The sequence below is a fragment of the Anoplopoma fimbria genome, chromosome 14, assembly GCF_027596085.1.
Source record: "Anoplopoma fimbria isolate UVic2021 breed Golden Eagle Sablefish chromosome 14, Afim_UVic_2022, whole genome shotgun sequence".
Classification (NCBI taxonomy): domain Eukaryota; kingdom Metazoa; phylum Chordata; class Actinopteri; order Perciformes; family Anoplopomatidae; genus Anoplopoma; species Anoplopoma fimbria.
This window is the reverse complement of record NC_072462.1, coordinates 17,694,873-17,710,103: the sequence shown is the minus strand read 5'-3', so window position 1 is coordinate 17,710,103 and position 15,231 is coordinate 17,694,873. Positions and strand designations below refer to the sequence as shown.

General features: G+C 39.7%; 1 protein-coding gene across 1 annotated transcript in view; it reads right to left on the bottom strand.

The window, feature by feature from the left end:
* The window catches only part of exd3 (exonuclease 3'-5' domain containing 3), a 40,199-nt gene extending 24,968 nt beyond the window's left edge, over positions 1–15,231 (bottom strand). Inside the window, 19 exon segments of the mRNA XM_054612282.1 lie at positions 1,721–1,852; positions 1,968–2,021; positions 2,134–2,352; positions 3,403–3,557; positions 3,725–3,908; positions 4,660–4,769; positions 4,863–5,061; positions 5,216–5,363; positions 5,602–5,768; positions 5,898–5,936; positions 7,166–7,239; positions 7,326–7,432; positions 7,542–7,681; positions 7,846–7,899; positions 7,983–8,168; positions 8,969–9,130; positions 10,147–10,211; positions 13,610–13,669; positions 15,145–15,231. Of these exon segments, the coding sequence (XP_054468257.1) occupies positions 1,721–1,852; positions 1,968–2,021; positions 2,134–2,352; positions 3,403–3,557; positions 3,725–3,908; positions 4,660–4,769; positions 4,863–5,061; positions 5,216–5,363; positions 5,602–5,768; positions 5,898–5,936; positions 7,166–7,239; positions 7,326–7,432; positions 7,542–7,681; positions 7,846–7,899; positions 7,983–8,168; positions 8,969–9,130; positions 10,147–10,211; positions 13,610–13,637 (2,223 nt within the window). The 5' untranslated portion in view covers positions 13,638–13,669; positions 15,145–15,231.

Here is a 15,231-nt window from a genome sequence, read left to right as displayed (position 1 = left end):
TAGCCTGTGTCTTCATAGGCAGGTCCTTTTTCAGGTATCTGTCATTTCCAGTAGTTATTCTTGCGATGAAAGTTATGACATGGTTGAGGTTGTAAAATATTACCCACATGCTACGACAAAAGGTTTCTCAAGGTTTGCTGTCTAAACTGACGGGAAAGATCTGATGCAGAGCTGTTACCGGTGTGTTACACTAACGTCACATTTGGCCTTTCTTTAGCCATAATACATCAAAGTGACTTTGCCTTGAAGTGGCATCAGGAGTGACCAATAAATAGGAAAGGTGGACGACCATTTGGCCACTGTGTATGTGTTTGCCTCATCATTGGATCATCAAGACAGGAGGTAGCATCAAGGTGGTCCAGTTGTTTTTTTTTAACATCTTGAGCCAAATGCACCCAGTGCTGTATCTTGACACGTTCAGAGCCCCCAACCAGGAGCAAGCCAGAACACCCAAGTTTAGAAACTGTCCTGCAAAGATACCCCTCCCAATCACTGCCGCCGCCACAGACACACAAACACAAACACAAACACAGCCGTCACAGCACACACAGGTTTCCCTAAACAGCCACCCATGGAGATATCTACAGGTCAGGTACCGTAAATCCGACAATGATTGGTGGCAACAAGCTGTCTAGCATACTCCAGGCCCCATAAACATCATCAAATGGGATTTAGAATAATGCAGTGTGCTGCACCATTATGTGTATCCGTATGCAGGTAAGCAATGGTTTTGTAATTGAGGAAAGAAGAATATGACAATGAAAGGTTTATATCCAGTTTAACTTCTCTTCCAGGTCCAATTTTTGCCATCCGGGTTCCCTAGTGGTTTCATTAGAGAAATAAATGATTTTTTATTCTGCCCGCTCTTTCTGTTCAATTTCGAATACATCCAGACATCTATGCCTAATTTTCCAACACTTGCAGAAGTCCAGGTTTTGGTGGCAGCAGGCTAAACAACGTAACCCAGACTTCCTTCTCCTCAGTCGCATCCTCCAGCCCCTAATGGGGTCCCAGAGGCATTCTAAGGCCATATGGGACATGCAGATCCCTTTCAGTGTTTCCTGGGTTAGCCCCAGGGTCCGGCCATGCCAAGAATACCTCACAGGCTCAACTGGCCACCTTCAGCAGCGGGGTGCAGCAGTTCAACTTCAAGCTCCTTCCTCATCCTTACAGTAAAGGTGAGATCCATTTTGGCCACACACCCAGACTATTTACATTTTCTTAAAAAAGTAAAGTTGCTTTTTTAAAAGCCCCTCTTCCCGATTATCATGTATTTATTTCTTCCCCTTTTTCTCAGCATTATACAAAACACCACGACCACAATCTTTCTTTCTCAGAAATCGGGAACTTAAACAGTTCCGCAGCGTTTTATAACCACAGACATATTGCTTGCTATTCATATTGCTTGTACTTCTCACTGATATAGGAACTCAAACTTTTTCCTCTTTTTCTTTGAAAGCTTTTGTGTATGAAAGTATCAACTGAATGCTGAAAACAGAAATGTAGCCAATGCTACTTAAAATGTTGGGAATTATTGTGAAAATTGTATGTATGTGTTGTTTTGTCTTTGGCTGGTAAACTTTTGACCCTCTATACTCCCTATTTCCCCATTTGTTTGCTTTGATAAACACTGGTTCTACTTCAATAAGTGAGCTCAGCTGATACTGAATTTTTATACACAGTACAAAAATACATTCAGAACCAGTGTGAATTTTCTTACCTGGCAGCGGCTGAATATATCGCTGGGAGTGAGCTGGACGTTGAAGTGTCTGAGGACTCGCACCGCCTGGTCTCTGGCCTTTTCTGAACAGTCTAGGGACAGACAGCGACCCTCGCCCACCTGGGACCTCAACTACGTGGGGACACAGAGGCAACACGTGTTTACAAGCAAACAAGGAACATACAGACGCACTTGCAGTGTTTGTAGATTTGAAATTGTTCATGAGTTCACATTAGTTATTACTTACACTTTGGAACGGTTGTCCACATGTGAGAATGAAGCGGCCTTCAGCTTGTGCTAACTGACACACAAAAAAAACCACATAAATTAAACTTTTTTATTATTGTAAATATTCATTGTAGATTAAAAAAAAAAAAGGGTATGTGTGTCTTCAGCTTGGACAGCTATCTAACCTTTGCCGCTACTCTGTGATCATCAGTGCTCTCCAACATGATCACATCGACGCCTAAACAGCGCAGGTACCTCCCGAGTCCCTGCAGCATGTTGTCACACACCACCCGCAACTGCTGGGGGTGCAGAGGGGGGGTGTCTTCTGAGGGCTTCTCGCCACACAGGAGGCCTTTCTCTGTGTTGGACTGGGGGGAACTGACCCTTTGAGCCCCCTGACATTCCTAAATGGACAGAGACAATAATGTGATACTTAACTGATCCCCACAGGGGGATTTTCTTTTCACTTGCACCACAGTGCAGGGAGGTCAAAGCACGGGGGGAGCCATACAACTGCACCCCTGGAGCTGATAGACACTGCTGAAGTGTCTCGGTCAAACACGTATTGTCCCTCCCTGCAGGTTGGATGCTCAAATCCAGGTTCTTCAGTTTTTTTTCTGTATTTTATTGTGTCACATGAAAGCTCAAGGCTCTTAAATTGTGAAATGTGATAGCGCAATAGTTATTAAAATAAAATATGGGTTGGATCTAATTCATTGCAGTCTGTGAAAGTTAAACAGACATCAGAAACAACCCTGACAATGTTCTGCTGACTGAATGTTCTAAGGACATGAGCAGAAAAGTAATACAATTTGGCACATGAAAGGAAAAATGTTATACACACCGCTACTTGAAGTTAAGTAGCTTTTAGCAAAAATACCATTCTATAACAAAGGCCCTCCTAAAGTTACCGGCTTAGTTCATTCATAGCAACTTTCCAGGAATGTGTACAGAAATGTGAGAGGACCACAATATTACACTTGTTCAGAGTTAAACGTGAACATGTTTAATTCAGGGTCAAGCATGGGTCGTAGTGGTTTATGGATTCTGGCTTCCACAATCTCATTAATGAAATGTTCACCTCTTGATTTCGATGTTTCTGTATCTAAGAGTCTAACCATTGGCCTACTTCAAGATTAATTTATCTTCACAACCCTGACCTCAAAGCATTTGGTATAAATTAAAACCTCAAAAAACAGAGCGACTGTGGCTCAGTGGTCGAGCAGGCTTTCCCTGCGGTGTATGAATGTTAGTTGGTCCTGATTCGGCAGGTGTCACCTTCCATGGTAGCCTCTGCCATCAGTGTATGAATGGAAGTGAATGGGTGAATGTAGTGTTAAAGCGCTTTGAGTGGTCGGAAGACTAGAAAAGCACTAAACAAGTACAGTCCATTCACCATTTAAAATCAATATAAATTACAGCAATTTATGGAGAAATAGTAATTGACTCCTGACCTCTTTGCCATGGGCATTTTTCTCCTTCTGCTTCTTGTCGCCACTCCTTTGTGATTGGCTTGATGAGATGCTGCGCAGGTCCGCTGGTAGCCCAAAGTAAGCTGGGTTGCTGGAGAGGGCAGAGTACACATCCAGCAAACAGCAGGCATCTGCCACTAGGAGGAGGTTAAGAAAAGAGATAGATAGAGAGGAAGGTGGGTTAAATGTATTTGTTTGCAGTTCATCAGGGAATGACAAAATAATCTGTGATATTGTATAATGAAAAGATCTGCGACCATCTGTCTCCCTGTCATTGTCTGTGTGTGCATACATAATACCTTACCTGCATATCTAATTTGGCTGATGCGAAGTGGCCGTTTCTCCCAGTTGGACATCTGCTCCGTCTTGTCTAGGGGCCTTCCCAGAACCTGTTGTACCAGCAGACTGAGGCCTTTCTCTGCAGAGTTCTTTCCTACCAGAACCTCTTTAGGTCCATTTTGAGTCCTATTGACCTTTTGACGCTGGATCTGCAAAAAGGAATTATAGACATTAAAGTGAGAATTAAATGGTTTAGTTCATTGTTGAATATTCCTTGTCTGAAGACCTGTTTCCGCAGTTTTAATTACAGCAACTCTATTCATTTAAAATTATCTAGAATGTTTGACAATCCAAGGTTCCAGTCAATACATTTTTGAACTTTTAAAAAGTCCCTCCCCTTTTGTGTTCCGTGGCAACATCCTGTTTCTACCAGACATTCCTTGTGATGTTCAAAACCATTTCTTGGACTGCAACATGCAGCCTACTCCAGCAGATGGTGAAGCAACTTCATCAGTTACAGACCCATGTTGCCATTCCCACATTCCTGTCCACCACAGGGACTACGAGCGTAGCTACATTTATCTCAGGCAGACTAAAGGTCCACAGCTGCAGTATGTACCTGAGTTATGACCATGCAATGAAACACAGACCCTAAATGTTACAATCCGCAGGTCCTGTAACCCTGAGTTTAATGGGGTACAGTGGATAAGAATTTGAACTCACCCCTTCTGTACATATTCTTTTTATGCTATGGAAATAGAAAGTCAATTTTCAGGCACCCAATTTTGCCGTTTTGAAATATATTTGAATTAATAGTGACACCAATCTAACGAATCAAGACCAGAATTAAGTATAACAATACACTCCTACTATTTAAAGAAACATGATGCTCTTATAGCGACTTTTCTATTATCACTATAAGACCAACAACAGGAATACATTTATTTATGTGAATGTTACCTTTTGGTGTACATTAAGAAGATCAAGCATCGCCTCCATCTTCAACGGCTCCTCTAAAAGCTGGTGCCAGGTGGCTATGAGACACTTGAGATCCCCTGACATACCATAACCTGAGAGGGAAGAAAGGATAAATGTTAAAGACAGAAGTATAAACAAAAATACTTAGATGAATTTGGTTTAACCTTTGTGAAGTATCTTCTTACCCAGTTTAAGGATGCTTCTTTCGGAGAACAAGCTCCTGATGAAAATAATAGTATCAGGGTGTTGACAGAAACCATTTGCACAAAGGTCTAATAAGAAAACCTGGTCCAAAACTGCAAGCTGTACCAGGGCCACCTGCTGAGTTGTGATACAGCCAAATGTGGGCTGCCACTCCATGTCAACTCCAACTATACCACCCTCCTAAGAAAGGATAGAGATGGGGAAAGATATGACAGTAGCAGATAATGAATAAATAAAACAAATCTTATCCACTGGATAAATAGATTTTCATTAATGGTTGAAAACAAGTAATGAATAAAAAACCTTTTAAAATCAAGCATTTGGTTCTCTCTACCTTCAGCACAATTTCTCGACATCTCCGTAGAGCTTCCGGCGAGTCCACAAAATGAACCTTGTCTTTGGTGAGCGGCACCTGGTAGAACTTCTTACAGTGAGCCCGAGATGGTCTCCACCCTTCAGTTTTTGCTGAACCACCTATCTGTCTGAGCAGAGGAGACACATGCGTGTGTTTTTGAGTGTGTTAAAAATGAATAAGAGACAAAGATAGAATGATGGTAGATAGCTAACATTAAAGATACAGAGAAAGACAACAGAGTGACATTAAATGTGTAAGAAGAGGATGTGGCGACAAAACTTGTTCTCCAGATTGCACTTCAGGGATAAAAACTCTGAGGCTGTTGCACAATACGATATGTTCATGCATAATCTTAATCAACTCACTGTAGATCAGGCGGTAAACTCTGCTGAGTTTCCCATACGCCACAGGGAAGTCGATTTCTAGGGATGTTGTATCTCAGTGACCACTGAGAGGCTTTATGAAGACCACAGTAATTCAACAACAACTCCACCAACTGGATCTGCAGCTCAAAGTCATCTGCCACGACGTACTATGAATACATAATACACATACAGAAAACACTTATTCACTTAGAGAAATCACATAGAACACGTCCCAAATATTTTCTATACACATATATATAGTACAGTACAGTACACACCTATAGTACAACACATACCTGTACATGATCACTCCAGTTCTCATCTGTCATGCTTTTCTAAAATGAAAATTGAGTTAAAAAAAACAAATAAATGAGAACAGAAAGGGGATGATTCTGTATTGTGACATTGTTGAAATAAACAAACACATTTACTAACAAACAAACAAACAAACAAACATAAATTGCCAGTTCTCCCCAGCAGTTCTGTCATCATGGGTCATTTGGGTAATTGTTAGTGTCTGTTTCCACAAGTCGTTGCTCCACGTTTGACAGTGAGACTTCATTCATCATATAATTTACTCTCACAGCGAACTCTTGTAAAAGTGCCTGTAACATGTATTTACTGATAAAGTTAGGTAGGTAAATACTTCTTAAAACTAATACTATCTTTTATTTTTTTTCTCCGTCACTCACAAAACTGGGCCAAAAAGTAATTATGAAAGAAAGCCTCCATCTGCTCCTGTTTTCAGGATTAGAGTCTGTTCTTTACACCGTTAAATCAACCGTGATTCCACGGAGATCTGTTACCAGTTTTTTTTGTCAAAAAGGCAGAAGTACAACTTTTGATCAGTGATTAAAGTTGACATAAGTGTAATAAAACAGGAACATGATATCTGAATAAAAACATAATGTAAATAAAGACTTGTCAGTCAAAAAGGTTGTACATACTTTTTATTTTCTTACTTCTTTATTTAATGAAACTGCATTAACCTAATAAAATAAATAACACTAGCATCGCTTTAGTGCGTTAAAAACCCTGCATTTTATATTGATATTGAAATACAGCTTATCTAATATTTTGTTAAATAACTTCTGCAAATATTCATGGGATATTTAAAAGCAGTCTATATGAGCCAGCTAAGCTTACATTACCCGTAATAAATATATTTTGGAAAAAGTTTTCTATTTCTTCTATGCATATCAAACTCATTCACATGAGGCCAAGCCCCCACTCCTCTTTCACCTACATGTTGTATTATCCAGGGAATTCCTCCAAAGGAATAAGTCTGTCAGCTCATGCACTGCTTTTAAAGTTAAGAGTACAATCTTGAAATCAAATTAAAAAGACATATGTGTAGTATAAAAAAAAGCACCCTTTCAACTGTAGGAAGCAAGACTGAACTGAATCTGTGATAAGGAAAGTGTGAAAAGAGTGTAAAATGGGCACAAAACAATAAAAGACGTCTGTCTTCCATCTCAAAAGTATAACTATTATTGTCATTAATTTGTACTAGCAAAAATTGCATGTCCCTGATGAGAAATATAAAGCCTTCTGCATTACTTGCCTCCACAAACCTCTTGTACATGAGGAAACGTAAAGAGTCCAATCTCCTCTTGTGCAGAGCGTTGGGACACAGACCTGAGTCAAAGAGACAAGATCACAATCAGTCCTGCCTGAGGTGAACACCCACAAATGAACCACTATATTCAGGCCCAGTCACACACCTTGATCAATTTTGAATTTCTCCACGAGTCTGAAGACATGTTTGGTGAGCATTTTGGGCTGGATCAGATTCATGCAGTGTTTGGTTACAGAGAGGTGAGGGAACCGCCTGTGGAATACACACATGCAGACACAACCATATGAGTTCATACAGCGGCACTCTGATGCCTACATACACATACAGCGGGTTTCCATACGTTCCAACATATGATCCATACTTTGTTATCTCTTCCTCACTGAAGCTGGGGTGGCACCACGAGTCCAGCAGCGTGACCAGCTGTTGTTCAAGATGATTGTGGCCAGTGACGAAGGACTCTGCCAATGTCATCTTATTTTGCAAGATTAGTGGTACACACATCTGCAGAAGAGGATTGAAGATGACAATTTGGGATGTTGTTAAGAGATTTTAAGAGATTCCATTTTTGAAAAGTTCAGACCTAACATGTCTTAAGTATGCCTATGTATTCACTGCTTATAAATAAAGGTTGCACAGACATGTCTGCAGAAATTGTATTGTCTCACCTCCTCCATATTCAGCTCTTTTTGTAAATTCAGCTTTATGCTGAGCACGGCTGCCTGTGAAGAACAGAAAGCATTAAATCAGTGCAGTGTTGAATGTTTTTGTCTGAAATCTTTCTGACATCAAATGAGGAACTCACCTCTTTGTAGCAATGAAGAGCCTGTAACCTCATAATGCTCAATCGGAGAGGGGCCGGGTCCAGGGAATTGAGTTGGTAGATGTTAATGAGATTGTCTACAAAGTTTGGCTGGGTATCTGTCATTAAGCTCAGAGCTCGCTGCTGAAGAGCCAGTGCTTGCTGTTCTGAGAGGGAGCTCAGAGTCACCTGAAAAAAAGCATATAAACAATATCTCAAAAAAAATGAAATAAGTGATTATCTTGCACTATACTGAGAATTTAAACTAGGTCTGGAACATAAAGCAATACTTGTTGCTGATAAAGAATTTTGGAACAAAGTCCCTCATGAGACAATTTAGGAACAGTTCAAGCTAATATCTCTGCTGTAGAGTAAGTGCGAATATGTGTGTTGCCATGGAGGTGGCTCATCGGGATGTCAGTGATAAAAAATGCTAAATATACAGGACCATGTGATCCATGATTCTCATTTTAGATGCAAGGCCCCTCAAGAAAAATGGCTTCACTCACTTCACTCCATAAGTGCACTGGCTACTCAACATGTTGCCTTCATGTTTGAAAAAGACAACAATTGCTTTTCTGTAAATGTGGTTCAGGACATCTGCCTAAGGACAGAGTGACATATTTCTAAGTCTTCGCCCAAAAGTCAAGTCTGAATTCTGTTTAGTCACATTTATGGCTTTAAACACAATGTTTTGGTTTAAATATCCAGATATGTTCACTTATTACACAGTATGATGCACGTCTTCTGTTAGTTTACAAATATGGCAGTGTTATAGATTTTATATTTATGATAATTATTTAATATGCAAAACACTACACTATATGCAAAAGATACCTGTAACAATCATTGTCACAACTGGGAAACGTTGGACTCGTACTGTAGAAGTTCTCAAGTGTCCAGAAGTGCAGGTTTGACACTGATAGAACTGCAACTCTGTGGTTCGTTTCTTTAGTTTAAAAAAAGTTTGGTTGATGAATCTCATTTACCTGAGGATGTTCCTTCATCCATGTCAGGAATTCCATGAGAATGTACTGGCCGAGGGTGTGGCTCCGACCCTTCTGTTTGCCTGGACAGCCCTCCAGGATTGTTAGCAAAGCCTCTAGAGGCTCAGACAGCTTTGAAAATCCCTGGAGGGCTGCCAAATGTAGCTGTTGGGGGAGAAAGGGGAGGTAGATGTGTGAATTAAAAACCAAAATGTAAGAGAGGAAAAAGGGTAAATGTATAAAACATTACAACTTAATCGTCTTTTTAAACTTGATTTAGGTGGATTTATTTAAATCTGAACCCTTTGTGCATCATTCATATTACAGCCACACAGTATTCATTGACAATTACACACAATCTTTGCAGCATGTCGGTCATGATGTTCTTCTTTATTTGTTTGTTAAACACAGTTGTATTATTTTGGAACTCAAACCTGCTTGTTTGCAGTTCTTTAAATATAATGATTTGTGTGAAAATTGTGAATTTTTAAAGCAACAATTTAGTGATTATAGAGGGGTATGCTACCATTTTTGAAGAGAAAGAAAACGGTCTTAGAGTGACACATTCAAGGAAGAACCAACTGTAGACAAATGTGCTGTAAATATTACCATTAAATTAGTCATAGTTGTTGGTAAAATGAGGTAACTGACAAGTGAATTTTTAGAATAGCTGGAACACAGTAGCCGGTGAAGACAAACGGCTAACTTCCCTCGCTGCGTCCAGCAGACACAGGGGTTTATTAAAAAAACGCATACTCTGGCATTAGAAACTTCCTTCACAAGAAAATAATATCTGTGTGAGAAGGGCTTGCGCTCCGTCTTAATTTGCAAACCAGATGTCATCCACTCAATATCCTCCTCACACAGATCTCAAGTTCATTCAGTGCAACGCAAATTCCTTCCTCCTACTGACAGACACTCTGGTTTCCTCATTAACACACACGCACGCACGCACACACACACGCACACACACACACACACACACACACACACACGCACATACACACACGCACACACTGGTGAGCTTCATTTAAACATGTCGGTATGCAAGATCTCTCTCTCTCGTGTTTCCTATTGTGTTTCTTGCAGACACACAAAGACTCCATCTCTCTACCTTTGTAAACACACACACTCAATATTGCATGTGTGGAATTGACACACGCTGTGAAAGTGACCCTCACCGTCTGCAGATCTTTCCGGTTCCATAGCTCGAAGAGCTGGTCTCTCAGCACGGCAGGGTCAAGACCTGGGGGATCACACACACGTATGGATGAGGTGGGGTTTCACTCTGACCTTTGACCTCTATCTACCTATCAGCCTTCAAAGTCTTTTTTTGTTTGTTTTTCTCACCATATGAGGCACCTGATGGCTTTCTATTCCGGTCTTTTGAGCCTTAAAGTAAAGAAGTTTGATTTGGTAAAATGAAACTTTTGCAAGATCCAAATCCTCTAGGTCTAATTCTCAAGGCTGTAATTCATTAAAATAATGTGCACAGGGTATGCATGTGGATAATTTAGCCAACAATTAAATCCATTTCATTTATATACTGAAGCCTCCAATGACATGGAATTTATTTTTTCTGGTTAACACAATTACCTACTCGGACAATTGTTGTTTATCATCTCTTCCAATCAATGTTGCCTACCTATAATGGCTATAACCTTATGAATAAATGTTTGATCCAGAAAAATTGGAACCCTGTGCCCTTGCTCATAAGTACTGTAGACGTTAATAAAAGGTAAAACTTTGTCTTGAAATGCCTTGTTTTGTGTCCAAGCTAAATCTTAGCTTACAGGTACTGTGATACACTGGAAATATTGTTATTTAAAACAGGCATAGCTGAACAGTCATAATGTCAAATAATATTTCCTTAACAGGCATAGCAGAGCAGCCATAACATCGGATTAACAGCTGAGGCTGGTTGGATAGTAGAGGAACCGAGCATTAGCTCTGCATTCCAGCTGAATCTGCAGCCAAAATATTCTAGAAAAGACTCTCAGGGCATATTTTTTTTTTTTGGAAAGCCAGGGTGAGTAAAAGAACCCCAGAAACAAGACGAGATGTACGCATGCATGCACAGTTTGCGTCTTGCTGCCTGTGCGTGAGTTCCACTTAGACTTCCCCAAAAGCTCCAGCTCTTTCTCTGTCGCTGTGTGGGCTTTACCATACCTGCCCCCCTCCCTCCCTCCCTCCCTCCCTCTTCCCAGGGCTAGTTTTCCTGTTCTCCTCTCCCTCCCTGCAGCAGCCTCTCTCGATTTTGTCTCGGATTTCCCCAGGAAAGGGCTATGTGGTGGTCATGGTGTAAAAAATACAACCTTCCTGATGCATAGCCTGGGAACGCAGACCGAAAGACCTCTCCCTCTCTCTCTGCGTTGGCCTCTTTCTTTACTGCATCGCTCCTGGCCGGACACTTTTAGTCTCTTTAGTGTTGCCTCTTAAATATTAACTTTACCTGCCTGAGCTGCACCCTCTCTATTTCAGCTTGTTTTTTCAGTCACTATGCTTCTCCTTTGATCTGCCAATTTTATTTAATTCCAATGCTCATTATTCATCACTTGTTTCTGCATTTGGCCTTCTCCCTTGTTAGATTTGTTGTCCTTTGTGTCTCACTTTAAAAGCACAGTGACTTGATAAATAATCTCCTCTTTGCCAAAACCAAAACCAGAATCACTTCCACTGCCATTGGGTCCAGCGTCTTCACAAAATGCAATGCTTTTTGCATTTTCTGGCCCTTTTTGCATGTTCTGGCCCATTAAGTACAGATCATGCATTCTCTACATTAGTGCAATCGTGTCATTTTCAAAATATATAATAGTTTCTGATTTTTTCCTATTTTCCACATAGTATCCTCTCAATATAAAAATATATTTGAAGTTAGAAGAAGTTGCTTGAGAAGTTGCTTTTTAATCCATCTCAATGGCTTTTAATATCTGCTTTTATTTTTGTAAAATATGCTTCGCTGCAGCACAGGCTTTTAAAATCAGTCTACTCTTCAGCATCTCACCATGGGGCCACAACTTTGACGCCAACATGACAGCACGCTATGGAAAACAGCCAACAGCATAGAAGCGTGGATATGTAACAAGTGGGCTAAGACGTGCAAAAACACAGCAATGGTCCTCTGAAAGGTCCTTTAATTTCAGGAATTTGAATAGCTACAGAGTGTCCTTTGCTTTTCTCCGTGGTTCTCTGATTATACACCCCACTGCAGTCCATTCATCCCACTGACGAACACGTGTACGTGCACAGGGACTCACACAAACAGCACAACCCACTTCAGTCTCACTGTTTGTGTGAGGAGAGGTGAGGAGAGGAGGGGAATGTGGAGCATGTAGCTCCTTTAGAGTTCTGGCTGGTGGTTGAATGACAGAGTTGGAGACTCTCCATTCATTGCAACATAATAACCTCCATCATCACCATATACAAATACACGGACACAATACAGTACATGCACTCATTCACCTTTGGGAGGGTTATTGTTTTCCTTCATTTTTTGGCACAACGTCATTTGAAATATGAGAAAACACTGTATTTAAACCAAGTGGATTTTAAGGTAATGAGACACTATCCTAACCTCCCATCCTTACAAAACAATAAAAATTGCACTTAAATTTCAGTGAAATTAGACAGCGATTAAATCCACAGGCAGGTCTAACTGTCTGTTGCCAGGCAGCTGCCAAAATAAAGGAAACACAAAGATCAAGTGTCTAAATGGGGCATTTGGTGTCACTACAGCCACCAGAACAGCTTCAGTGTGACTTGGCAGAGGTTGTGCATGTGGCTCAACTCCACTGGAAGGATGCCACAACATTCTTCTATAAGTACTTCTGTCCTTTTGTATTTTTCTGTAGGAGCTGGAAAAAAAACGTTCAACAGGTGCTATGAAAGAATCTTGAAAATGAAGAGAGTACAAGCACTTGCCGAATTTGATGCTTGTTAAAGCAGTGTTTGCATGTTAATTACCTCTCCAGCATTGACTAAAACTGGCATACCAGTCGACATTACATACCTACAGACTTCACATTGAAAAAAAGAGTGGTGATGATGCTGATATCATTGTACACCCCAAGAGCCCTCCCCGCATTCAGCAAACTAATCTTGCTAAGAAATGTGTAGATATAGTTACTGAGATGAATCAAAGCTAGTACACAGTGGCAACACATCTATGTGTACTACACTACCATACAGAATACCTTAGAAAACAGTTAGCTTAGTAGATAGCTAGTTGGAATTTTTTACTTAAATCTATCAAAAGACCTGGTATTTGACCTATAGTTAAGTATATTTGACATTTTAATTTAGGACATAAATAATCCAAAGGAGTCATAAATAATCCAAAGGAGTCCAAATGAGACACATAGTGGTTTCAGCACAACAATCGGCTGGCCAGAACTTTATCAAACCAGTCTGATATAAAAATGAACTCATTCTGTTTTCTCCTGAAATGTTTGGCCCCAGACGAAATTGTTTGGATAAAATGTATGTGAATACACTTGTCTTTTAACCATTGTATAAAAGCAATATTACTTCTGGAGTCTGTACAAAACTCATTCTACATTATCACTCTACATTTAACCCTCATGTGTGTTGTTACTATACTAAATATTGAAAGAGAAGTGTGTGTTGTAGAACTGTGACACATACCCATTGCCTCTGGAGTCATATGGTCCATTTCTGTCCACAGGATGGTGTGCTGCTGTCACTCTGTGGTGGAAGGCACACAAAACAACACTGCTATGAATAAGACCAACACATTTGCTCAAATATATTAATTTCATAACATGAAAGGAAAGAAAATTATATTTGCAAAACATGTACCACATACGGTATTATGGTAAAGCTACTGCACTAAGCTGGTAGGCCGAGATACAATACCCTACACACAACTTGTTAGTTCAAGCACTTGCCCCAAGTTAATTTGGGAAACAACAACTTTGCAGAGTCTTGAATGATGTTACTGTACAAAATAATATGCACCAAAATCTTCGGTATAACAAATATCAACCACTTAAGTGTTAACAAAGTCCACAGATTATTAGGCATTGATGATTAAGTAATGAAATATGTACAGTACCAGTCAAAAGTTTGGACACACCTTCTCATTCAACTACTTTGAAGAATGTAAAATATAAAACATATTCTGGTTTGTTGAACATTTGTTTGTTTACCACATAATTCCATATGTGTTCCTTCATAGTTTGGATGTCTTCAATATTAATCTACAATGTAGAAAAAAATTAAAATTAAAATAAAGAAAAACCATTGAATGAGAAGGTGTGTCCAAACTTTTGACTGGTACTGTATATTAAAAATCATTTTTTTAATCTCATGCGACTATTTGAGACGTCACATTAAAAAATCTAATAATTCGAATATGGAAATCCTAGTACATGAGAAGTTTCTGAAATACCAGCCAAATATATATATATTGTTACACCAATAATATATATATATATATATATATATATATATATATATATATATATTGTTGGTGTAAAATTAAACCTCCAACCCATGGAGGATATATATATATACATATATGTATATCCTCCATGGGTTGGAGGTTTAATTTTGCATTATACTTTTTATAAAACGTATCAAGCCTTCTATAAATAAATAGTTAGAATTTAGTTATATTCTAACTTGTTTGACCAAGGGAAATGCCATGTCTTTCTCTTTATACATCCATGTGTCTAATAGTATCACTTTCCACCCTGCTTTGATGCACAGAAGCCCCTCTTTCATGGGATGAAGGAACAGAAGAGCCAGGCCTGTTTTTGTGAATGGTCTTCTAGCCCCACCTAGTGGTAGTAGAACACACATGACTTCCTGAGTCCCTGATTTCATGCTATATGTTAGCAAACACTAGCTTGTCTGACAGAAAACAAATCAAGCACTCCGTGTTATGACACTGAGTATGTTGATATCAAAACGTACTCGGCTGTTTCTGTTGTGAGAGCGAATTAAAAGCCAAAAACAACGGGGTTTAGGTTAGTTTTGCCTGGGATGTTATTACTGGTTAGCTAGTGACTGGCTCATATACGGCTAGCTCAGTGCTAGGTTGTGATGTTGCTCTCTCTCTCCAATACACAGTCGACTTTATTTATTATTGTGTTGACAGCGAATTTATATCGAAGTTCGCAAATGTAACGTAACGTTGTCGATGCTAATGGACTCACCATGTGCTAGTTTCTTCCAGTTTACTAGCTCAGCTATCCTCAGGTAGCCTGTCGTTACGTCACCGTACATCAGATGAGCTTGTGTCA